Genomic DNA, 26662 nt, shown 5'->3' on the forward strand with positions numbered 1-26662 from the left:
TACTTAATGCACAATACTTCCTCTCAAAACATATGATTCACAAAGAAAAAAAGTGCTTTGGTAGGAAAAATAAACATACTACCATTTATTAAATGTCATTAGCTAGAAATGCCAATAATTATATTCAATAAATGAACTGGGGAGGAACAGAGCACTTTGTGTAAACTTGGTCAACTATCAGCATTGAAATTTGTGCTACACATTCCATGCTGTCATACACAAAGTGCTGCCTTATTCCCTTCCTCTTATATGGCTGATTACCATAACAGATTTGTAAAGATTCACTTCCCTTACAATGCTAATCACTCATATCTGAAACTGAATGAAATGTTTACTCAGCTGAGGAGAACAGCGGATCACTCTAATGAAATAATGTTCTCATTAGAACTGAAAAATTTTCCTGCATTTAACATCACACAAAATGCATACAAATAGTCAAAATTAGTGGGCTTGGTATTAACAAATTTATTTTTTCCTTGACTTAATCTCCATCCAAAATACTAAGGGACTTTTTTTTATTATTTGTGTGGGATTCCCCTATTCCTCAACCATCCCTTTAGGACTGGTTAAACCCTCCTAATGAGGGATTAAGTATGTATTTATGACTGTAGATCTGTGTGTGTGTTCAGGGATTGGTTTGCCTGTTCTGAGGAGCAAAAAAACCGAGTTTCTGGGTGAAAAAATCCCTCTACCTCCATATGAGACTGACTAATTCACCTTTAGTCGAAAGAGACCAGATAAAGGTTTCTCACATCATGGATAGGAATCAAACCCAGTTCTTTCCTAGCAAAGGGCTTCATCTAAACCACATGAGCTATGGAGGCTCATACTAAGGTACTACTATATAGGTTAATGCATGTGGGACCACTGTATTGGGGATGGGGAATAAACTGTCTTGCACTGTAGGTAATAAGGTGGCATTTGGCATAGCACGTTCTCTGTCTTTCCTTAAAATGATTAAAATAAAATCAATCTGACACTCAATCCATTAAGTATTTTGCAACTACATGCAAACTCTAGTCAAGAATAAATACCACTCAAGAAAAAATTTATGAAGGAGAAAATGGCTGATATCTTAAATCATTTGCCAACTGTTAAGGTTGGAAGGAAAAATAAACATGTCACTTGGTAGGGAACAAATGTCAAAATTAATCAATCCACTTATGATCTTCAATGAGTTGTAGAGATTGGAAGCTTACAAGATTATTCCAACTGATAAAAGATATTTATTGCAAGCAAAATATTATGGACTATATAATCTTATAAGTGCTGTGCAAAGGCAATGGAAATAATTTAGAATTATATCGAGGCATCTTTGATAGGAATCATTGTTCAACAGGACATGATGTGGTTTTATCAAGCATACATCAATTACAGAAAACCCTGCTTGCTTATTTGGTAAGTAAAGGATAAAAAAAAAGTAATGTTTAGACAAGACATTTCAAACACACAGACTCCTCAAGGTTTAATGATTGGAAGCTTATAGCTTACAATGAGATTTCAGTGTTTAATGTAATGCAATTTTAAGTATTAAAGTGTTGAGAATCAAAGCAAAGCAGCTTAGCTGTATAATCGATATTTCAATGCAATGACATATGCAGACTGTGATTAACAATGCGAAACGAGATTTATGTATAGTCAGTCAGCAGCTGTGCACACACACCATGATACGTATGTGTATAACACCATTCCCAGTCATCCTGTTTCTATTCATCAGAAGCCCAGGATAACTGTAAACTAACAGTCACGTGCAAAAAAATCATATTCTAAAAGACTTGAAACTGACATTTTACAACTAGGCGTCATCATCAAATTCAAAAGTATATAATTCATATATGTGTGTGTGTGTGTGTGTGCATGCGCATGTGTGTGTACATATCAGTTCACAGTGAAGCACTAAATGTTAGATCTACTTTTCTCTAAGAATTGGTGCTTGGTCTCCACAAAAGCAAAGTACAATTCAAATACCTCAAATCCCCAAATGAAAATCAGATGCCTTTTATCCATTAAAGCTGAAAGAAAACTAAAAACAAAATGTTCCTCTGTACTATCAGTTACTATTAAAACCTCATTCCTAATCCTTTCAGGAATATTAAGTCTTTTACCAATATTAAAGGAGACATGATTTTATTAAATTTGCAAATTTAAAAACTTCCATGCAGTTTAAAGAAACGAATTAGGTGGTTGGGGAATGAGGTTTTAATAGTAACTGAACTTATTTTCATTTGAAGTGGATCCTTTCAGTTTTGCTTAACTCTCATGTTTAGTCTTTTTCTAACAAATTGAACAAAATCAAATCCACCATCTAATCCTTTTAGGAATATTAAGTCTTCTACCAATATTAAAGGAGACATGATTTTATTAAATTTGCAAATTTAAAATTTCATGCAGTTTAAAGAAACGAATCATAACTTATTTTCATTTGAAGTGGATCCTTTCAGTTTTGCTTAACTCTCATGTTTAGTCTTTTTCTAACAAATTGAACAAAATCAAATCCACCATCTAATCCTTTTAGGAATATTAAGTCTTCTACCAATATTAAAGGAGACATGATTTTATTAAATTTGCAAATTTAAAATTTCATGCAGTTTAAAGAAACGAATCATAACTTATTTTCATTTGAAGTGGATCCTTTCAGTTTTGCTTAACTCTCATGTTTAGTCTTTTTCTAACAAATTGAACAAAATCAAATCCACCATCTAATCCTTTTAGGAATATTAAGTCTTCTACCAATATTAAAGGAGACATGATTTTATTAAATTTGCAAATTTAAAATTTCATGCAGTTTAAAGAAACGAATCATAACTTATTTTCATTTGAAGTGGATCCTTTCAGTTTTGCTTAACTCTCATGTTTAGTCTTTTTCTAACAAATTGAACAAAATCAAATCCACCATCTAATCCTTTTAGGAATATTAAGTCTTTTACCAATATTAAAGGAGACATGATTTTATTAAATTTGCAAATTTAAAAACTTCCATGCAGTTTAAAGAAAAGAATCATAACTTATTTTCATTTGAAGTGGATCCTTGCAGTTTTGCTTAACTCTCATGGTGTCTTTTTCTAACAAATTGAACAAAATCTAATAAAGAGTAGTTCTTCGTAACTTGAAGAAACTAAATCAATATCACGTAACTTTAAATGTTCCTTACATACTTTCATTATCGATAATTTACCTATTGAATTCCCTTTAGAACAGCAATGCATCATTGAACTTGGGACATTTCAGTAGTCTGTTATAGTACATATTATAACATATGTGCATATTATAATGGAAGTTGAGAAATCTCCATAACTCAGTTTTGTAGACCATGCAAATTATAAAGTATCAGTGCACATGAGAGTTGCAAGTGCTTCTTGTTTGGCAAGATTTGTTGCTTACTGGCTGGTTAAAGCAATTATCTTCTATGCTTTTTGAGCATCATAATAATGACATAGTATCCTCACTGACTTAAAAGATCAGGTTAGTTTTTGAAGAATATGATTTGTTGTAGTACTGTAGGTTTTGAGTTGTGAAATATCATCCAATTTTTTTTAATTATTTTTTTGTGAGATTATATAAATTAATATCATTCTGCAATAATGAAATAGCACTTTCAATAAATTAAGAAGCAAATCCATCTGTGATAGCTAAAGGTTTTTTAATTCAAAAAGAATAATGAGGCCAATGAGTTTTTTTCTCTCATTTGTAATTCATGTGTATAATGTTTATGAACATAAGGAAGCATTACAAACAGTTGTGGCAATGAATTATTTTATTTCTTAACTTTTATAAAGTTAGCAAATTTTTATATCACATTTTCAGATTTATTGGTTAGGAATTTCCATGGAAAAAAAAAAAAAAATGCAATAGATTTTCTTTTACTTTGTTTTTATACTGTGGGACCATTTGGGAATATTATAGTGAGCAAAATTTTCTTGTTCATAAACTTTACCAAATCCACTATTATTGCAACTGCATGGGATATTATTTTATTGCCTTTAATAGTAATCTTTACCTTGTTTTATTGAAAGCAAGGTTTTTTTTTTTTTTTCTTTCATGATTCTCTTATTATACTGTCAAATATCCAGTGACTGTTTACATACATTACAAAGTACAAATATAGAGGTTCTTCCTCTGCTATATTTGTACTTTTTGTTTGACTTGTCAAAATTACTTCCCTAATATGAGTAAAATTTTTCACTCATAATGCGTAATAATTCCTATTATTATTCCAGAGATAAGGTAATGATAATTACTTTTTCTCAGGAAGGAATTATTTTATTTCTTTCTTCTGCCTCTTCACTTTCATAAATTATGTTCTTTTTTGGCTAATAAATATCAATTGATATATTTTAATAGTGTGCCACCTAGTTTGACTATTTAAATCATTTTAAAGAAAAGCAAACCAAACATAGATTTTTATCTGTACACATTAAAACTGATAGTAAAATAAGAAAGACCTATTTTTCTTAATACCATATTCACTTTGCACTGCTATGCTGGTGAGCATAGAAACTAGGTCCATCTGACCAGATAACATAACTAATTGTATATCCTGTGAGATATAGCATTTTAAGAAGAAATATGGCACATGCTATAAAATAGTGATGTAAAAATACTGATAAACATACTATATTTGAAAGAAAATGAGATTTCAGACATCAAACATTGGAACAAAGATATAATATTTACAAAAGTTACATTAATAATTTTAATATAATCTAATTAATTTGTTCTTACACATATTTAGGCAAAAATATTTGATATTTCATATAAATTAAAGTCATGATACAAATAAAAATAGAAAAATCATCATATAAGATGTCTATGCTGACATATAGCTTCAGGATCATCAACATCGTCTGCAGTGAGCAAAACTTCTGTTTCCGACACAGTATCTTGTTCTGCTTCCACATATTGAACTTTCGATTTGTTTTTTGTATGGGTTAATGTTCGATGGCTCGGTTTGTGCATAAGCAGATTATCCACAACCCAAAACATAATGACCTGTAAAAATAATACCTTTTGTTAATTATCTTTTAAACAAGGGTAATGCAAGTCATTTCACTAGAACATAGAAATATTTAAAAACCCTAATTTATAGTTTTTAATATTTATTTAATATCTTAAATAAAACCTTTGCAAATTTAATGTAATACTTAAATAAAGAGCCAACAGGCTTCACTTTGGCGATGTAACATTATTTAAATTAAGGGGATATTAAATCCCACATTATTTCAAAGCCGAATAAGAAACTCAAATCGGAATCAAAGAGTTTACTATAATATATTTGGCACGAAACGCTTTGATTCTGATCTTTGAGTTTCTTATTCAGCTTTGAAATAATGAGGGATTTAATATCCTCTTAGTTTAAGTAAATGTAATAGATTTCTGATCTTAAAGTGCCAGTTGATAAAGTAACAAAAGTATTAGTTATCATGGTATACAATACAATGTGATGTATAATTAATTTTTCCTACCTATCATCTACAATTGCAAAAAAAGTAAAAACTAAGATCATTCATGAATCAGTTAAATAATAATAAACTCCTGAATTTGCAATACTTGCATTAGGCTCTAATTTTGATGCTTTATTTTATAGCAACTTTACCTAAAAACTGTAAACTTAGAACTAGAAAATGAAATCACTACTCTGAAGTTTCATGTAAATAGTTTCATGCTATTTCATTCATGTCTCATTAAAAACGGGGTAGTGGTGGCATCATGCAATAGGGCTAAAAATCATTGTTTATTTGTGTGTGTTTTGTCAGACTTCAAATTTCCAAGTCTGAAAACTGATTTGCAAACATCCATACTGCAGAAGCATCCTTGGAAGAGTTATGAAGCTTTTACCTACTCTACCAATATGTAATATTTTCTTCAATCGAAGTGAAGAAGACTATGATATATAGAATAATTTCCAAGAGTAATTTTGCATCAGCTCCTTTTCGTTTATAAAGAAAATTTGGCCCATTGGGTAAAGCCTTCACAACACCAAGATGGTTCTGCATTCTAATGCTTTTATAGTGAGGATATTTGCAAATCTGTTTCCAGCTTGGAAATATGAAGTCTGGCAAACAAACAAAACAGGATGATGATTTATCACCATCCTTGCTTAACACATTTATGCCAGGCTGTGATCATGAGTATGCTGTGCTTGGTGGGAGCACAACATACTCATGCTTGACCACATATTGTCCTTTCCACTTCAAGTTAAAAATATAACATTTCGTTTTAAAAATATTATACATTATATAAATAGGTTGGTTTCTGTGCCAAGTAAGGTATGCATATATACAAACACTTGGGTCTCTTTTTATGCGGATCTTTTTTTTTTTTGTGGTGCACGCCCACAGATACGAGACCTTTCGACACTTCTGTGCATGTCAACAGAAGGAGAATCCATTCCGATAATAGGGTAATCCAGTGTTTCCTAAACTTTTCCTACGATGAAAACACACTTCACAAATCCTGAAATTTTCATGGAACACCTTGGTTATTTTGTAATGTATTCATTAATAATTAATTAAATTTGGTACAATGGAGAAAAAAAAGCACCAAAGAAAAGCAATTTCTTTGGAAATGAAAATTGTAATTTTAGATTGCTTAGCAAAAGGAGAGGGATCTATGGTGATTGGTAAACATTTTAATTTAGGCGAATCAACTATAAGAGCAATTAAAAAGAATAAAGTCGCAATAAGAATATCTGTCATTTCTGGCACAAAAGTAAGTGCCAAATTATCATCGTACTCAAGAGATGCTTTATTAGAAAACACGGCACAAGCGCTCATAATTTTGATTGAAAAATTAACTCAAAGGGGAATTCCTATAAGTGGTTATTTAATTAAACAAAACGTTCTTTGGTTATATGAACAGATGAAGCAATTGGAGCTGTCTACTTCTGCTTCCCAGGCTGATAAAGAATATTCGGCCAGCAAAGGATGGTTAACCGGGTTTTTAAAAAGGAATGCACTTCATTACGTGAAGATTACAGGTGAGGTTGCAGTAGCCAAAATTTCCAAGAAAGTTTGCCAAAATTATTAAACATAATGTATATTGTCCCAATCAAGTGTTTAACGCTGATGAAACAGGATTGTTTTGGAAGAAAATGCCTAGTCGAACTTGCATCGCAAAGTCTGAGAAAAAAGCAAGCAAAGATCGAGTAACGTTACTTTGTAGCAATGCATCAGGAGACCGAATGTTGAAATCCCTCTAGTAAATCGATTTCTAAGACCACATGCTCTAAAAGGCAAAGATCGAAAACAGCTGCCAGTACATTGGATGGCTAATACAAAGGCCTGGGTAAAAACTGCTGTATTTACTGAATAGTATTTACTGAATACTTCAATAATTGCTTTGTACCAGAAGTGGAAACATATATGAAGCAAAAAGCTCTTGATTTTAAAGTTTTATTAATTGTTGACAATCCACCAAGTCATCCTGAAATTTTCATGGGTGAAAATTTAGAAAAATCTGCATTTAGAATATCCAGGTAGTGTTTTTTCCACCCAATAAAACAAGCATTATTCAGCCATTAGATCAAGGCATAACTGCTACTTTTAAAAAATACTACATTAAGCACACTTTTCAATTTATATTGGATAAACTAGAAAATGAAGCATTAACAGTAACTGACGTTTGGAAAAAATTTTCTATTTTAGACTGCTTAAATCATGTTGCATCTACTATTGCTGAAATAAGACCACAAACTTTAAATGCCTGCTGGAAAGCAGCTTGGCCTGGATGTTGCAAACAGTACAACCATGCAAACATCTACATTATCAGCTGAAATCATTACATTGGCACATGAAATTGGTGGAGAAGGTTTTGATACATTTAGCTAGGATGATGTAGACGAATTGCTTGTGGATAATGCCTTAAGTGATGATGATATTATTGGATATCGATTAAATTTATATATCGCCGAAGATCCAGAAAACGATAGTGAAGCAGAAGAAAAACTTGTCCCCGTCTGTAAATATAATTCGAGGTGATAAACTGTGCAATAAATTGGAAAATCATTTTCTTGTTAATGACACAAATTCTGAACAAGCCTTTAAATTCCAACGTGAGCTGAAGAACTGTATGTCTGGATATATCGCGAGGTGTATAAAAAATTTGTGAAATCATCATTGCAAAGTTTAATCACTGATTACATTGTCAGAAGAAAAAAATCAGCACAGAATGAGGGTGAAGCTAATTCTGTTTGTGAAGAACCATTGCCTTTACCATACAGATCTGATGTGCTGACTACATCTTCTGATAATGAAAGTGATTTTGCACCAGTTCGCAAACATTGCCGAATATCGTCTAATAGCGATGATAATTCTGATGACAAAATGTTAAAAAAATAAAATGTTACTTTTCAATAAAATTAAATGAATAAAGCTTTAAAACAAATTTAGGCATTCTTATTTTCCTGAATTTTCATAAACTTTTTTTTATGTGATTTTAGATTTATTTTAATTCACTGCTTCTGTTTTATACGGTTTCAGAAAATTATGGAACATATCCCTGATTTTTTTTCAACGTAAGTTAGGCCTTTTTTTTGCGATTTTTTATATGCGGTTTTTTGTGGAACCTATCTACCGCACAAACAGAGACCTGACTGTTTGTATATATATGTTACGGTTAAAGTGATAAATCCGGTTATTATTAATAATTACTGGTTAAAGTGAATAATTAGAATTAATCACTTTAACTGGTCAAAGTGAATAATTCCTAGGAGTCTGGTAAATGTAATAAAAACATGTTTATAGGTTTTCATTCTCAATAGAAATTATAACAGGTTAGGTTAGTTTATAATGAAAAAAGTAAGGAAAGTACTTCTTTTGTACTCAATGAAATCAGAAATCATAACCTAACCTTTATCAGTTGGAAATCATTATAAACTAACCTAACCTTTATTGGTTAGGTTAGTTTATAATGAAAAAAGGATAATACTTCTTTTGCACTCAATGAAATCAGAAATCATTATAAACTAACCTAACCTAAGACTCTTCAAAGGACAAGACAACAACAACCTAACCTAACCTGGATGTTGCATGTCGAACTAGAGTGTAGTCAGTTTGTCGTGGGCCGAGATTAATGATTGTGGGCAGATAAATGGGGATAACATATAAAAGTTGTTGTGGGCATATGAATGGGGATGATAGATAAATCAGAGAGGAACTGATCAGTGTTTTTCTCCATTGATGAGGAAAGAGGTACAGCAACGACATTTATCTAATATCCCCATTCATCTGCCCACAACTTTTATTTGTTATCCCCATTTATCTGCCCGCAATCATTAAGCTCGGCCCCTACAACGTTTATCTTTCATCCCCATGAATCTGCCCACAATAAACTATGACTACACTGTGGTTCGACATGCGACATCCAGGTTAGTTTATAATGATTTCTGATTTCATTGAGTGCAAAAGAAGTACTTCCCTTACTTTTTTTCATTATGAACTAACCTAACCAATAAAGGTTAGGTTAGTTTATAATGATTTGATTTCATTGAGTGCAAAAGAAATAATTTCCTTACTTTTTTCATTATATACTAAACTAACCTAACCTGTTATAATTTCTATTGAGAAATGAAAACCTATATATAAAACCTATAAACATGTTTTTATTACATTTACCAGACTCCTCTAGGAATTATTCACTTTAACTGGTTAAAGTGATTAATTCTCATAAATTATTCACTTTAACTGGTAATTATTAATAACTGGATTTATCACTTTAACTGTAACATACATATATATATATATATATATATATATATATATATATATATTTTTTTTTTTTATGATTATACCATGGTGCTTTATCTACAAAAATATTAAAAAAGTAAACAAAGGCAATCAGTACTCCCCCCACACACACCCCACATGTCTAGGAATATTGCACTTTCATATTAGGACGGTAAAGCATAGTGATCTATATTTTTTATTTGCATTTTCTACAACTTTTTCTTTTAAAGTTAATAAAACATTGCTTTGAGAATGTGTACTTGAATTATCAATTAATTCTTTGAACTTTCAATTATTTACATACTGGTGCTGAATTTCTACTTACATAATGAACGGTTTCCATTCTTATATTCCTCCAGTTCAGTCATCAAAAATAAACCAAACATTATATAGAAAACCATTACTGTTCCTTTCAAAAAATAATGAGATTTTTTTGTATACCATTTACAGAAGAAAATTCAATATCTTGTAATATAAAATTTTTTTTGTCATGTATTACACTCTCAAAGTCTATGTATACATCACCAGATTTAAAAACGCAGATTTCACATAAAGCTTCACAATTCTTTATTTCACCATTTTACCTCAGATAATTTTCAAAAATAAGAGAAGTCTTTCTAATCTTTTAGGATTAGCCAGGCTTTTCTTATATTTCTTAGAAATAAACTCTGTAAACTAAAGTCTTTTCCTGGGGTTAAAGAATAGATGTAATACATGTGAGGTGATCAAAAATTCTTATAAAAAATTTCCTTTGTCCATTATTTTGAAATAGGCTATTTAGGTATTCTATTGCCAGGTACCATACAAATACCAATTATAATTAAAGATACCAAGAAATATATACTTGGTTTAATCCATGCCTGTACTAAAGGGCTAAAGATAGCTCTGTAACAGGCTAATACTTGTTCTTGTTGAGAGGCTTATACGCTGGTTAGACATAATAACTAATATTTAAGGAATTGACAGCGTATACTGGAAATATAGATTAAATAAACTTTAATATACACTTTCCGATATTTCGGCGAACGTTACGTTGCCATCTTCTTGGGAACTTACTAAAAAGACACGTGCACACAAGTACTAATACAACAAATGAGACTGAGGCTAGGACGCTAGCGTTTTCCTAAAGTCCTGATGGTGCCCCCTGGCGGGCTATATTGGTAGTTCTTGGCCTTTGGGCTGAAGTTCTTTTGATAAAAGTTTCCCAAATTTGGGGCAGTTTCATGCATCCAAATTTGTTGAGGTTTGGCATGTTCCTAAGGGCCGAGGCTGATTCCATGAATAGTCTTTCATACTTGAACTTGCTGCGGTGTATTACTGTGGCTTTCTTCCATCTTATTCTGTGGCGAGTATCCAGAGCGTGGTCTGCAAGCCCAGAGTGGCTGTACTGGTAAAATCGGATGTAATCCTTGTGTTCTGAGATTCTGATATTTGCTGTCCTGCCTGTTTGGCCAAAGTAGGACAGTTTACAGCTGCAAGGGACCTGGTATACACCAGGTAGGTCTAGGGGAAGTGGTTGGTCTTTGGTGGAGCGGATAAGGGATGCCAGTTTTCTATGTGGTCTGTAACAAGTGGTCAAGTCATGTTTTTTTAAGATTTTATTGATTTTTTCTGAGGTGCCTCTGATGTAGGGAATAGTGATGGATTTAGAGTAATCTTTTTTGTGAAGGGAAGGGGGTGGTGGGTTGTGGATAACTGGGTTAAGTATTTTTTGGATTTTTTGGAGGGGGTAGCCGTTGGCTGAGAAAGTGTCACGGATGTGATTTAGTTCAGTGGTTAGGGCTTGATTATTAGAACAGATTATTTTTGCCCTGTTGAATAATGTTTTAATAACTCCATATTGTTGTGAGGGGGGGTGGTGGGATTGTTGGTGAATGTATCTGCCTGTATGGGTGGGTTTTCTATAAACTGAGAAAACCAAGGTTCCATCAGGTTGGCGGGTGACTAGTGTGTCTAGGAAGGGGAGGTTATTGTTTTCCTCTTTTTCCAGGGTGAATTTGATTCTAGGGTGTTGGTTGTTCAAGTGTGTTAGGAAGGAGAGGAGTGAATCCGGGCCATGTGGCCAAATAGCGAAAACATCATCAACATAGCGAAGCCATATGGTAGGTTTTTGTGGGGCTGAGTTTAAGGCTTTCTCTTCAAACATCTCCATGAAGAAGTTGGCCAAGGGTGGGGAAAGTGGTGAACCCATGGCTGTCCCCTCTATCTGTTTGTAGAATTTTTCCTGCCAAACGAAATAGCCTGAGTTCATTGTAAACTGAAATAGGGCTGAGATATCGGGAGGAAATTTAGCTTGGATTAGCTCTAAGGTTTCTTTGAGAGGGACATTCGTGAATAGGGAGGAGACATCAAAACTGACCATTATGTCATTGTGTTGGAGTGTAAGGTTTCCTATACTGGCTTTGAAGTGGGCTGAGTTTTTTATGTGTGATGGTGTATTGCCAGTATAGTGTGAGAGCGCTTTGGCTAAATGCTTGGCTAGTTTGTAAGTGGGGGAATCAATGCCATCCACTATGGGACGTAATGGCACATTTTCTTTGTGTATTTTTGGGAGCCCATATATGCGAGCCCATAGATATGGGAGCCCATAGATTACTCTAAATCCATCACTATTCCCTACATCAGAGGCACCTCAGAAAAAATCAATAAAATCTTAAAAAAACATGACTTGACCACTTGTTACAGACCACATAGAAAACTGGCATCCCTTATCCGCTCCACCAAAGACCAACCACTTCCCCTAGACCTACCTGGTGTATACCAGGTCCCTTGCAGCTGTAAACTGTCCTACTTTGGCCAAACAGGCAGGACAGCAAATATCAGAATCTCAGAACACAAGGATTACATCCGATTTCACCAGTACAGCCACTCTGGGCTTGCAGACCACGCTCTGGATACTCGCCACAGTAATACACCGCAGCAAGTTCAAGTATGAAAGACTATTCATGGAATCAGCCTCGGCCCTTAGGAACATGCCAAACCTCAACAAATTTGGATGCATGAAACTGCCCCAAATTTGGGAAACTTTTATCAAAAGAACTTCAGCCCAAAGGCCAAGAACTACCAATATAGCCCGCCAGGGGGCACCATCAGGACTTTAGGAAAACGCTAGCGTCCTAGCCTCAGTCTCATTTGTTGTATTAGTACTTGTGTGCACGTGTCTTTTTAGTAAGTTCCCAAGAAGATGGCAACGTAACGTTCGCCGAAATATCGGAAAGTGTATATTAAAGTTTATTTAATCTATATTTCCAGTATACGCTGTCATTTCCTTAAATATTAGTTATTAGGCTAATACTTGAAGGGAAGAAGTTTAATCCATTGGATAATGGATTAAACCAAGTATAAAATTTCTTGGTATCTTTAATTTATAGTATAACCAAGTGAAAAGCTTTCAACAAAATACCAATTATATTTGTATGATGCCTAGCATGAACATGTTAATTAAAAGAGACCAGAAATAGCACAAAGCTATCTTAAGTCTTCAGAGCAGGGATTTCCCAGTTTATCTAACACATAGTGTAAACTATGGTACTACAGTGATACCTCTGTTAATGAGTGATCTTGCTAATGAATTTCTCAGCTAACGAAGATTTTTTCCCCTGTTTTTCGGACTCGGCTAACGAATGTTTTAGTGGATGTGTGTGCTAACATAAAGCAGCAAACATAAATGGTCGAGCCATTCCAGGAGCTTATCTTTTCCATCTGTATGTTGTGTGACAAAGAAATGAGCTAACCACATCACATAGGGGAGACCCACCAACCCGACTGGGTTGTTTACGTTCGAGACAGCGAGAAGTGAGACACCTCATACCAGTGTCAGTACAGTGCATGCTCCGTGTGGCTGTGAATGCGAGAGGTAAGTGTGATAGCATTTATTCTTTACTTGGCTAAATTCTACTATGGGGGGTTAATTTATAATTAGTAAATTCTATTCTTATCTAATTAAATAAATAATATGCTATATGTCATATTTCTTTTATATTTTTCAGAAAAAAATTTCCTTGACAATGGGTCCAAAAAAAGTAAGTGACAAACAAAAGGGAAGCAGAAAGTTGCTCACAATTGAGCAAAAGAAAAATAATTTCAGCATATGAAAGAGGAGCCAGAATTGTGGATTTAGCAGTCAAGCATGGCATAGCATCATCATCAATAGCTACAATTTTGAAGAAAGAGGAGTAGATTAAGGCAGCTTCAGTGGCAGCTGATGTGAAGACCTTGGCCTCTCAATCCCAAAGAAGTTCTGTGAATGAAGAAATGGAAAAGCTTCTGATGATCTGGATAAATGAGCGTCAAATGGCTGGTGACACTATGTCTCAAGAGATGATCTGCAGCAAAGCCAGAGGAAGAATTCAAAGGAAGCAGAGGATGGTTTCAGAAGTTCAAGAGAAGGTCAGGGATCCATAGTGTAATTAGACATGGGGAAGGAGCCAGTGCAAATAAAGAGGAGGCTAAGAAGTTTGTTAGAGAATTTCAGGAGTGGACCATCATTCATGGATACAAGCCAAAACAAGTGTTTAATTGTGACGAAACTGGTTGTTCTGGAAGCAAAATGCCCAAAAGAACTTTCATCACAAAAGAAGAGAAGTGTATGCCAGGGTACAAACATATGAAAGATAGAATAACTCTTTTATTTTGTGCTAATTCAAATGGTGATCTCAAAATTAAACCAATGTTGGGCTACCACTCTGAAACACCAAGAATTTTCAAGAAGGAGAATGTTTGCAAGCCCATGCTTAGTGTTTATTAGAAGCCAAACACCAAGGCATGGGTAACAAGAAGCATATTCACAGAGTGGATCGTGGAGGTGTTTGGGCCCATGGTGAAAAAGCACCTGAGAGAAGAAAACTTGCCTGAAAAGGCTGAGCTTCTTCTGGACAATGCTCAAGGGCAGCCACCTGGCTTGGAAGAAGATTTGGAGGCAGAATTTAACTTTATCAAGATAAAATTTCTTCCTGCAAACACCACATCTATTTTGCAACCCATGGACCAACAGGTCATATCAAACTTTAAGAAATTGTATGCAAAACACATGTTCCAAAGATGTTTTGATACAACTTCATTTACCAGTCTGACTCTGAGAGAATTCTGGAAGGATCATTATCATATCCTTCATGCTATTCAAGTCATTGCCATGGCATGAGATGAAGTGTCAGTTAGGACACTTAAAGCTGCCTGGAAAAAGTTATGGCCAGACTGCTGCAAGATAAGAAGTGCTGTTTCCAGTGTTCAAGATGCTGAAGATGCTGACACTGTAGATAAGATAGTCTCCTTGGGCAAAACATTACATCTGGAGGTAAATGAAGAAGATGTAGAAGAATTAGTTGAAGAACACTCAAAAGATCTGACAACAGAAGATTTTAAAGAGTTGAAAAAGCAACTGAATCAGGAAAGAGACAAGGAAGATAAAGAGTGCTCATCAGAGGAGGAAGACAGCAATAAAAAGGGAAGAATGCCAACAGGCGACATTAAAAAAATGCTGCACTACTGGGAAGAGTTTCAGTCTTTGTTGGGATGCCACTTTGTAGTGGCATCCCAACAAAGCCGAAACGAACAGACTTTGTGCCTTGGTTGAAGACAAGTGTCTGAATCACTTTAAAAACATTCTCAAAAAAAAAAAAAAGAAGTTCAATCAACTTTGGACAGATTTTTGTTTTGACTTCTCCTTTAGCAAAGAGACAGAGGCCAGCTACTGAAGAAGAGGAGACTTACCTTGAATAAACTTTGAAAATTTGGAAGAAGAATAGTAAAAACGTTGTGTACATATTTTCAGTTTAATAAAGTGTATATAATAGTGTAAAGATCGTCAGTTTTTCATTTTACTTTCCATTCTCCTTCATCTAATTGGGTAGCTGTTCATCTCAGCCTTTGGTGAGTTTTTGCCCTTTTATAGTCTGCTTTTTACTATTTTATAAAACTTATCTTTAAATAGTAGGCAGCACCCAAAATGAATTAAACGATTTTCTATAGAAACCAACAGAAAATCACGTTCCGGCTAACGAATGTGATTCCGGAACGAATTATCTTCTTTAGCCGAGGTATCACTGTAGTTTAAGTTTACAGATTTTTACTGACTGAAGATATCAATAATATGCAGGAACATATGCATTAATTTGGCTGCAAACAACTGCAGCTGTTTTCAGTTATCTATAGGTGCAATATGTGACTTGTTAAACAACAGTACTTCTGATAAATGTGGGGCAGAAAAGTTTACATAAATTTGTTCAAACTACATATGGCAATCAAAGGCTTTAATTTTTTTTTTAATAAAACCATCATTATCCTTTTTGTCTCCTAGTCAAGACAAGACCACTGAACTGCAACTTCTGCACACTACTGAATTGAAATCACATTGTTCATCCCATTTGGCACTATTATAGTGCAAAATAATACTAAGATGAGAATGGCTGTAACAGATGCACATCTTTATTATTGTTGGAAGGATTATTAGTAAGAAACAAATCAAGGCTGTTGATGGGGGATGTCTTATTGCCTTTAAGTACATGAGACATCCCAAAATGACTAAAAATATGCACGTGTGCCACAGTAATCCCAGAATGTGTTATGCAGGAATATCAATGCCATTTCTCATGCAATAAAGGATCTTATTTAAGAATTAAATATAATGTAGAGTTAAAAAAAAATCACCTGCTTATCTTATAGATAGTTGCAAGATATTTAACAATCCATGTTCCTTTCTTACAGAACCCCCCCCCCCCCCAACACACACACACACAAACTTCTAATAATACCCACTTCCACTGGGTGTTAGGCTGGCCTGTCACAATCAAGTAACTTTATTTCATTGAAACTCGATTAATGCTCTGAGAGGGCAGTTAATCCTATCTGCATAGTGTATTATGACTCAAGTGTTCTGCCTGGTTTGCATATTTTGTAGGATGAAAAAAATCTAAGTTTCCAGGAGGAAAAACTCTGATACCTCCGTATGAGACCTGCCAACTCTTCTTCAATCAAAAACTCCTGATAAAGGTTCATCATATCCTGGATAAGATATGAACCCAGGTCTTTCACCAAAGGACATCATTGAAACTGAATGAGCTACAGAGGCCTATTTTAATAATACAGTAGCTGCAGCATAAAAATTTTAACCCACAGTATAGGAGTCATTTACTCTAAGTCATTTATTCTTTTTATTAATTTTGGTTTATATGAATATATTTAAAGTGTACACTAATCATGTACAGTTTTAAAACAGTCAAAAGCTTTATTGTTTAATGGTAGACAATGGCAACAGTAATGTGGCTGCACTGCAAAAAGAGGTTTTTTTCAACCCAGAACAAGAGAAAAGGCAGTGTGTTAGGGAAACGAGGTAAACAGAATGGTCACACACACGCACGGGGAGGGAGGGGGAGGGTTGAAGTCAATAAATTGGCATGCAGATTAATTCAGTATACTAATTTATTGACCTCCTAGTAATAAAACTGGAGTAAATTATATTTATCCTTACTGAAATGGTTATTCCAGTAAGGTTAACAAATAAAGACTATGATAAAGAGCCAAGAGGCTATTTTTCCAGCAGCGTAAATTAAGCCTCTTAATTTACGCCGCCGGAAAAATAGCCTCTTGGCTCTTTATCATAGTAATAATAATATATGGGTACACTGGTCTGGCAATTCGTTAGTAGGGGTATATGTAAGTTCAGTTCACTTAAACCTTAGTATTATCCAGGTCTACCTACTCACTGATGAGACCTCAATAGAGGTCGAAACTGGTCTGGGTAGTGACCTCTAGTCATAATGTAAAACAGTAATACATCTCCTAGGAGCTGCGTCGTACATTATGAGAAAATATTAAGGATAGTGTTGGCGCTTGCTCACCTTTGTTCTGAGTTGCCCTAGTGTTGTACCACCCAGGTGTTGACTTGCGTTTGGACTCGCTGATAGTTCTTCAGCATGAAACTCATAGGTGTTGATAGATTTCAATCTCCGAGTTTCGTATCCGGCTTTAAAATAATGAGGGACTTATTATCCCCCTTACCTTAAATAAAGACTATACAAAAGGGAAGATTTAATGCCGCAATAGTTTTTAATACTTATAACTAGTCAGCAGGCTAGCATGGCATGGAACATTACTCACAAAAATAACTAAGTGTCCAGATCAAAGTCGATTCTAGTCGTAACCTGTGGACAATCCTTTCTAGTAGCGGCTGCAAAACAATAAAGAAGCACAAAACTGATGATTGCATTTGGAATCTGATAAGGAAGAAGGTATTAAAAGTTAAAGGATAAGAAACACACTGGAAGAAAGCCACTGGAAGTATGAATTTTGGTTCATACTTTCAGTAGCTGAAAATATGAATCGAAAGTTCTTAATTTCATTTCCAGGAAACTTAATGGTTACAGGTCTTTACAAAGCATTTCATGAACTACCGTGCAGTTTTGAATACTCTTTGATGCAAGCCCCATGCACTTCAGATTGTGATGGCACTTGTACAGGAAATTCTTTTCTAGCCTGCTCAGATGCTGGAATATTGGAATATCCAGACCTATTGATTGGTGTTCAGATGGAACTGTTTTGTTTGTGTGGCAGAAATTGTATTACAGAAAAATTAAAACCATGTGGTTGAGTACATCTGTCAGGTGAGAACTAAAAGATTATCAGTTAATCTATGAACTGATGTCATACTAGCTTTACTGATACTAGGCAAATTTAGATATTTTGAAATTATCTCTATCAGGCAGACAGAACAAGTAAAACGTTTCAACTATTTGAGCACAATTTTTTAGTGAAGATGGCAAAGTGAATATGGAAACAGAAAACACAAAGTGATCATGGTGAAGAGTCAGCTGAATAAATTCATATGGAATAAGAGTGAAATTAGCACGAATGCTCAAGAGAATACAAGATAGTGTTCAAATTAACTTATAGGATTGAGAGTTGATTTAGAAATAAAACAGTTCATGAAAGCACAGACCACAGATATAAGAATTCTGAGAAAAATTAGGAGTGAAAAGATGACATCAGTGGCAGAATAATACTAAAAATGAAGATATTATAAAGGAAGCATTGTTAGCATTCGGTTAAGTGTGAGCACAGCCAATATCAAGTAATATGGTCATTTAAACAGAATCTGAGAAAAGATTTGATATGATGCCAGAATAGAAGGAAAAAAGACTCAGCAGAAGACTAAAATCTATGTGGATTGATGAAGTTAACAGTGTCTCAGAAGACAAAAATGTAAGATTTGACAAATAACAGATTACTTTGAAGAAAATTATTGTTGAAACCAATCCAGTAATAATGTAAACATGTAATGGGTAGTGCTAATCACTCTATCATGTCCATCCCTTAAGAATAAAGTGAGGAATTGATGATGAAATTGACTATCTCATTTCAGTTACTTATATAAATTAAATCAAAGGAATACAGTGTTGTATTGTTGACATAGAATGATCTGGGAGAGACTTTATCTTTAAGGCATAATTAAGAGACAACTGTTTCTGTCTAAGTGATCGAGCCAGTTCATTTGCTTCAACATAAAGACTTTAAGTGGCCGATGTACAAAAGGCACCAGTAGTTATCCATGTACCCTGATAATAGATGGAATCCAAACATTGCAGGTTATTCTGCCTTGCAGAACCACAGACTTCAGACCCATAATCCAGCTTTGAACATATAAGTGCATGATAAAGATGATATACTTCCCACTCTGACTTGGAAAGTTCACTTGGACAGAAAGCTTTTAATAAATATAGGAACGTGTCCTCTGAGACCCAGGTGATAGAGGTCTTTTAATATGCCATATCTCCAGGCTGTATCATAAGCTTCTTCCATGTCAAAGAAAACTAAAACCAGATGTTCTTGCTTCAGGAATGCATCTCTTATACAAATTTCTAAATGGACCAAATGGTCTAAAGTTGAATAATGTCTACAGAAGCCACATTGTATATCAGAGAGAAGATTGTTGCTTTCTAAATACCAGAGAAGTCTGGCATTAACCATTTTCTCTAATATGTTACAAAGACAGCTAGTCAGAGTAACAGGTCAATAATTATTTGCTTGTGTTGGATCCTTTCCTGGTTTTGGGATAGCAATGACAACTGACTTATGCCAAGAATCTGGAAACTCTTCTCTGCAAGTATTCTACTGTATATTAAGAGAAGAAGATTAATAGAAAATGATGGGAGATGTTTTATCATTTCATAATGGATGTCATCAGGCCCTACTGCACTAAGGTGAGACAGTGAAAGAGCTCTTTTTAGTTCCTCCTTAACAAATGGCTGATTGTATGGCTCAATCTCACTGGCAGAAAAATGTAACCTTTGTTTCTCTGTTGCTCTTTCAGTATTAAAAATTCAGGAGGATATGAAGCTGTTGCTGAGATTCTCACAAAATTTTCTCCCAAAGTGTCTGCAATAGGTTTGGGATCAGCAATGACAACACTTTCATTATGGTTTAAGGTAGATAAACAGTGTGTTCTATATCTACCTTTCATTTCCAGATTGTTGTGCCTTTTATGTAATGAACTTTTATATGTTAAGATTTTCATCATTTGTTGCTGGAAATTGTGATTGTACTCTTCACTTACTAGTTTCATGTAGCCATAAGCATAAATAAATAAATTTCCAGATTTTATCCCATAGAATTTTTACACTGATCATTTGATTAACTGATCAGGTAAATTGGATTACTTTACCTGATCAGTTATCATTGTTGTTTTTGACTCTGACGTCTCACATAATGTGCTTTGGCCTCAGCACACTTAAAAGCTGTTAAGTTTGATGTTGTGGGATATCTATGAAATATATCCCATGCTCTGTGTTGATCTTTTTTGGCTATCTGGCATTCTGGGTTCTACCAAGACTTTGGAGAGAGTGGAAATGGAGAAAAATGAAGAAGTGTTCCAGTCAGCCTGTTCCATTTTCCATATGGGCATCTGTGTAGGTGAACATGATCCCTGTGAAGACATTTTGAAAAGAACAGGAAAGTGATCACTTCCATATATGTTCTCTTTGTCCCATGTGAACAGTGGAAGAATAGAAGGGTAGAAGATTGTAAGATCAATTGCAGAACATGAGCAGGTAAGCATATGGAAGAAAGTATTGAGTCTATTATTCAAAAGGGAGAGGTGATTATTGTCAAGGATTCTTTCAATGATTCTACCTCATCTATTTGTGTTGGTGCTACCTCCACAGAGTGCTGTGACCATTAAAGTCGCCCATCAGGAGTATGGGTTCAGGTAGTTGCAGGATAAGGTATCAAGATCGATTTCATTTAACTCAGCACTTAGTGGTAAATAAAATGAACATACTGTAATAAGAAATCCCACAGATAGGCAAATCACAAATCAGTATTGCTTCCAGAGAAGTATTAAGTTGGACATGATGGAAAGGAGTATGACTGCCCACTAAGATAGCTACTCCTCCATGAGCAGGACCACCTCCAGTTCTGTCCTTGCATACAATGGGAAACATCCAGTACTTAAGACCCAGTGAGGACTAAATAGTGGAAACGTTTTGCTTGTTCTATAGGTTCTCCATGCACAATGCAGTTGATATTTTCAATGTTTCTGTGTTCTGTGCTTCTTATGGAATGGCAGGCTTCCAAGATGCCTTTTAAGTTTATCATAATTGGTGGCTTTATAGTTCCACATGTCCACGCGGTTAGCCTAGTGGCTATGCGCTTCGCAACCATATGCCTGGGGAAGGAGTGTCCTAGGTTCGATTCCCGTCGGTGACGTGAGGAGCTTGAAGGATGTTCCTCAGCCATAGCCAAGTTAGCCAGTCTTGGGCGTGGACAGCAGGGTTTTTCCCCAGTTTATTCTGGGGTTTTTCATCCCGCAAAGCAGGCAAACTGGCCTTGAGAACTCAACACTACAGGCTATAGGATACACAGGGGCATAAGGCTGACCACCTTATCCTGTAAACGGAGTGAGGTCCGATGATCAATGGACCCTCGACACCGCAAGGTAAAAGAGGGTATAAGGAAGATGACAAGGTTCCACATATACACTTTGTTAACTGAGAACTCCGTGTTTGGCACCATACCCCCATCCCCCCCAGAATGATTGTATAATCACTTTCTTCAATCAGAGACAGAGAGAAGACTACCTAGGTAATGGATATCTTCTGATGCCCTTACTAGATCCAGCACTCTCAAACCTAAGGATGCAGTTTCATGTAATCACATAAGTTTCAGATAATTATCTCTTAGTAACTGTATAACTTCCATTCTGTTATGCACCCTTTCCTCCCTGCAGTCTGTCCTCATAACTGAAGTACCCATAATAATTGTCAGCCTGCATGCATTCATTGTACAAATCTTCCAATGCATAGAAGCAACTAACAACATATTTTGTGTTATTGGCCTCTATCTCACACCAGATAGCCTCAAATGACCAATCAACCCTCCTAAATTCTTAAATTCTTTTGATGGAAGCAATTCTTTGATTATCATCAGTAATACTTTTCCAGCCAATTTCATCTATGCTATCAGAAACATGAGAAACAGCTGTTTCTCATGTTTCTGATAGCATAGATGAAACCCACTCCTCTCTCTCTCTCTGTGTCTCTCTCTCTCTCCATCTCCCCGTGCACTTGAGGGAGGGAGAAAAGGATGGGAATAACTTGTTCAATGGCTTATCAGGATGAAAAGGAAAATTAATGAAAAAAAAAAAAAGTTTTGTAAATGTGTTTGAGTTACAGAGGAATTTCCCTAGTGAGTTGTTTCAGGTAAGATTTATGGAAGTATACTTGAGAAGACACTGAAAAAAATTGTGAAAAACTTGGGATTGTACAAGCTAGGTTCAAACCACAGAAGTTGTCAGGACCATATTTTTTTACTTTAGGACCAACAATTGAGAGACAACTGAGACAAAACTGTAATACATCTGATAGATATAAAAGACAAAGCACAAGAGAAAAGTTTTTCAAAACACTACATTAGATGGTGTAAATGAAACATTCTAGAAAGCAATTAAGCTGCAAGTCAGCAGATAGAACTGAAAGATATATATGCAGAAAGATGATTTAAAGTAAAATCATGATAAGATATGGCTGTTACTATCTCCAGTTATTCAAGCTTTTATGTCCAGCACAAAATAAATCCAATACAAGTCTAACTGAACTGACTAACTACAGTCACAAATTTCATATGAAAATCAGCAATAAAAAGAAAAACCTAGGAAAACAGGCAGGAACATAAGAAGCTGCATTCTAAAGAGAGCAGCATCTGATTCTGCTAGGTTCAAGTAAAAAATTTCATCTATACAGGAACAATTTTTAATCAGGATGGCAAACTAAATATGGAAATAGATAATAGAATAAGCAAACTGGGGTGGCAAGGAATCACCTGAATATATTTATTTGGAATAAGAGAGAAATTAGTCATCACAGTAAAGTAGCAGTACATTATATGACAATAAACTAATTTAAACATATGGATCTAAAAGGTGAGTTATAAATAATAGTTGATCAAAGACTAGATTCCACAGATATAAGAGTTTGTTCTGAAAAAGATTATGAGAATGAACAGATGGGACAAATGGAAGAATCATTAAACATGAAGACTTGAAAGGAACTCGACCTTAGTATTTAAGAATGATTAATTTAACACTGTATGGTCACTTAAACAAAATGTGAGAGGAGATGTTAGAAAAACAGGTATCTGATGCCCAGGAAAAGACTGAAAGGAAGACCAGAATCTTAGTGGATTGATGCATCTGGTAGTATCCTGAAAATTGAAATATTAGATCCAACAATATCAGCGACTTGACAAAAAAAACTTTAATTTGGAACAGATAAGAAGAATTTCTAGAATAATAAAAATAATTTGTTTCTAGAAGAATTTCTAGAAACAAATTTAATCATGTGATACATGCATCTACAGGATACTGTGATACATGTATCAGAGTATCCTGTACATACTGACAGAGCACATGTCAGGAACTGATAAAAATACTAAATAACAAAAGGGAAACTTAATTAACCCATCAAAATACTTCTAGGAATTAATGAATCCAGGAATATTAATCTGGATCATAAATGTGCAAGATGTCAACTGGTTAACAATTTCTAGTGATGCCTATCTAAAAGAACATTAACGAAAAAGGAATCTAAAGGTTGATCAAAAGTAATAATTCCTCATATAAACTCAGATAAGATAAAATTTTGCTGTTCAATTCAACTGTTTTGTGACCATGATCATATGTTAAAAAAATAAAAGAAAAAGAGAGAGAAAAGCTTTTTTTTTTTTTTTTTAAAGGAAACAGATTTGAAGATGGCTTTTAATTTTTCTGTTTAACGTTTGTCAGTTGGGGGGAAGAAAATATTATGACAGGTTTTGGAGTAGAATTTTTTTAAATAAGAAACAACTTTAATATTTTAAAAATCATTAACAATTAGCTTGCTACTTTGGAAATAAAATTTAAAAATTGCTGAATACAAATAAAACACATCTGTTAGTATATTTTCAAACTTAAAAATATGGAAGTTTGTTTTATTCCAGTATATGTGATTTGCTGTCCTTGTTAGTCGAGTGGTTAGGGTATCTGCTCTCCAACCAACAAGCTATAGGTTTAAATCTCACTGAGGGCATAGATGTTTTGTGATTTTCTTTAAGTGGGAGATGAATTTCATCACCTAAAGTGAGACAACCACTCTGTTATTGGAGCTCTGAAGTGTCCTGAAAAGGTTTCATGTTTGGAAGGAAGGGTTTTTAAACCAGGTGAAAAATATAAATATAAATATTAAAAAATATTTTTATATAATATTAAATTTTTTTTTATTATTATATAAAAATAATTTATATAAAAAAATAGAAAAAAATCCTTAGCCCATCCACAGTTACCAGTGTACTGCACGTTTACAACTTTTCATGGATAGTAGTCGGGAGGGACTGAAGTTAAAGAAATAAATAAATCTGTATCTAGGAATTTTAACTCGATGAGTCTAAGGACTCCAAGGAGTCCTTAGACTCATCGAGGGAGGCCCTAAACATCATATCAAGAACAACTATTCAGCATTTGCACAGTATCCATCATTGCTTTGAATTCATTTACAGTCATGGTACCCACAACAAACTCTGGCAGCCTATTCCACTCATTCACCACTCTACAAATAAAAAACCTAGTTCTAACACCCTTGCTAACTACACTCTTGCTCAGTTTCCATGGATGGCCCCTAGTTCTCCCATCACTGTTCTGAAAAATTTCCTCTGAATTAATCTTGTAAAAACCCTTCAGTAATTTGAATGTCTCAATCATATCACCCCTTTTCTGATCTATCAACCAACTTCCGTAACCCACAGATTTTCAACCTGTTCTCGTAAGGTTCATTTCATAGACCAGCTATCATCTTGGTTACTCACCTCTGGATCCTCTCTACCTCCTCCCCATCAAGAAGAAGAAACCCAGGGGTCCAGATCTGGGCACAGTAGTCAAGATGGGGTCTTATCAAGGCTCAATAAAGAGGAACAATAACTTGCTTATCTCTGCTCGTCAAAGTATTCTTCAGTAACCAAGTGATCTGATGAACTGATTTAGCTACTAAACTTCAACTCCCTATCCACCAACACACCCAAATCTCTGGCTTTGTCAACCTCCTGGAGTACAGTTTCACCAATGTGATATACTGCCGCTAATTTTTTCACCCCAAAATGCATAACCTTACACTTTGCTACATTAAAATGACATCCATTCTCATTAGCTCAGACTGCCAATCTATCCAAATCATCCAGCTAAATTTTGACATCATGTGCATTCACTATTGCTCTACCCAACTTTGCATAGTCAGCAAATAAATGAAGCTTGGACTCCACTCATGAATAAACTACTCTCTGATCTCTCTCCATCAACCACCCTCCTATCCATCCCCATGTGCTGCAGTTTGCTGATTAGAATTCCATGTGGTATCCTGTCAAAGACCTTAGCAAAGTCCAGAAGTATTATTACTGTAAACCCATTACCCTTATCCAGTTCAGCTGACACTGTATTATAAAACATGAGCAAGTTACTGAGGCATGATCTACCCTTCACAAAACCATGCTGTCCTTCCTACAGTATCCCATTTTCATCTATCCATTCCTGTATTTTGCTCTTGATTAATATCTCCAAAACCTTGACAATGATTCCTGATATGCTGATCGATCAGTAATTTACAACAGCAGTCTTGGAACCTCCTTTATGCAATGGAACTATCTTCCCCTCTTTCCACAGACCAGTTATCGAGACTAACACAGAGCTGAGACTTAAATTAAACAACACGGTCAACGGAACTGACAATTCCTTTGCCGCTTCACGTAAGACTCGAGCTGGTATACCAACCAATCCCACAGATGTATTTACATTAAGTTTCTGTAATATACTATTCACCTCTATTCCATTCATTCACTTCAATTCCTGTATCAGCCATTCGTTCTCTCATTCCTGCAATATCACAGCCTGGACGATAAACTCTTGCAAAGTATTCGCTTAGTGATTCTATTATTTCAGCTGATTCAGTTACCTCCTTGCCATCGGCATTCCTTAGAATCATTTGGCCACATACATTTTATGTTTTACATGCAGCATATTGAAAGAACTGTTTGGGATTCGCTTTAGCTCGCATTGCTAATTTCCTTCCATAATCTGCTTTTGCTTTTCTTACCATACTACTTACCCTTCTGGCCTGTGCTTTGTACTGTTCGTGTACCTGTGGGTCACCTTTCTCCTTAAATTTCATCCACATTTTATTCTGACTAATTATTTTTATGTGATATTTGTCATTCATTCAGGAGGGTGCAACATTAAAAACAAATGATTATGCTTGGTCACATAACTTAATGTGCTCTGAAATGAAAAATAAATCTAAAATGGTACTCTTCAAAACAGAGTTGCTATTTTTTTCATTTTTAATTGTGCAGTCTAGATTATCTAACCTTTATCCCTGATTCAGTTACCTCCCTGCCATCGGCATTCCTTAGAATCATTTTGCCATATACATTTT

At 34.8% G+C, this 26662-nt stretch overlaps 1 protein-coding gene across 1 annotated transcript in view; it reads right to left on the minus strand.

Annotated features, from left to right (window-relative positions):
• Window positions 1–3736: 3736 nt before the first annotated feature.
• Window positions 3737–26662, minus strand: part of LOC150100598 (store-operated calcium entry regulator STIMATE-like) — a 132012-nt gene continuing 109086 nt past the window's right edge. The window contains exon 7 of the mRNA XM_090401745.1: window positions 3737–4989. Coding sequence (XP_090257871.1) covers window positions 4795–4989 — 195 coding nt within the window. The 3' untranslated portion in view covers window positions 3737–4794. The remainder of the gene's footprint in view (window positions 4990–26662) is intronic.

This window comes from Typopeltis vanoorti, chromosome 12 (assembly GCF_054136105.1).
Source record: "Typopeltis vanoorti isolate ZY-2024b chromosome 12, IOZ_Tvanoo_1.0, whole genome shotgun sequence".
In the NCBI taxonomy this organism is placed as follows: Eukaryota; Metazoa; Arthropoda; class Arachnida; order Uropygi; family Thelyphonidae; genus Typopeltis; species Typopeltis vanoorti.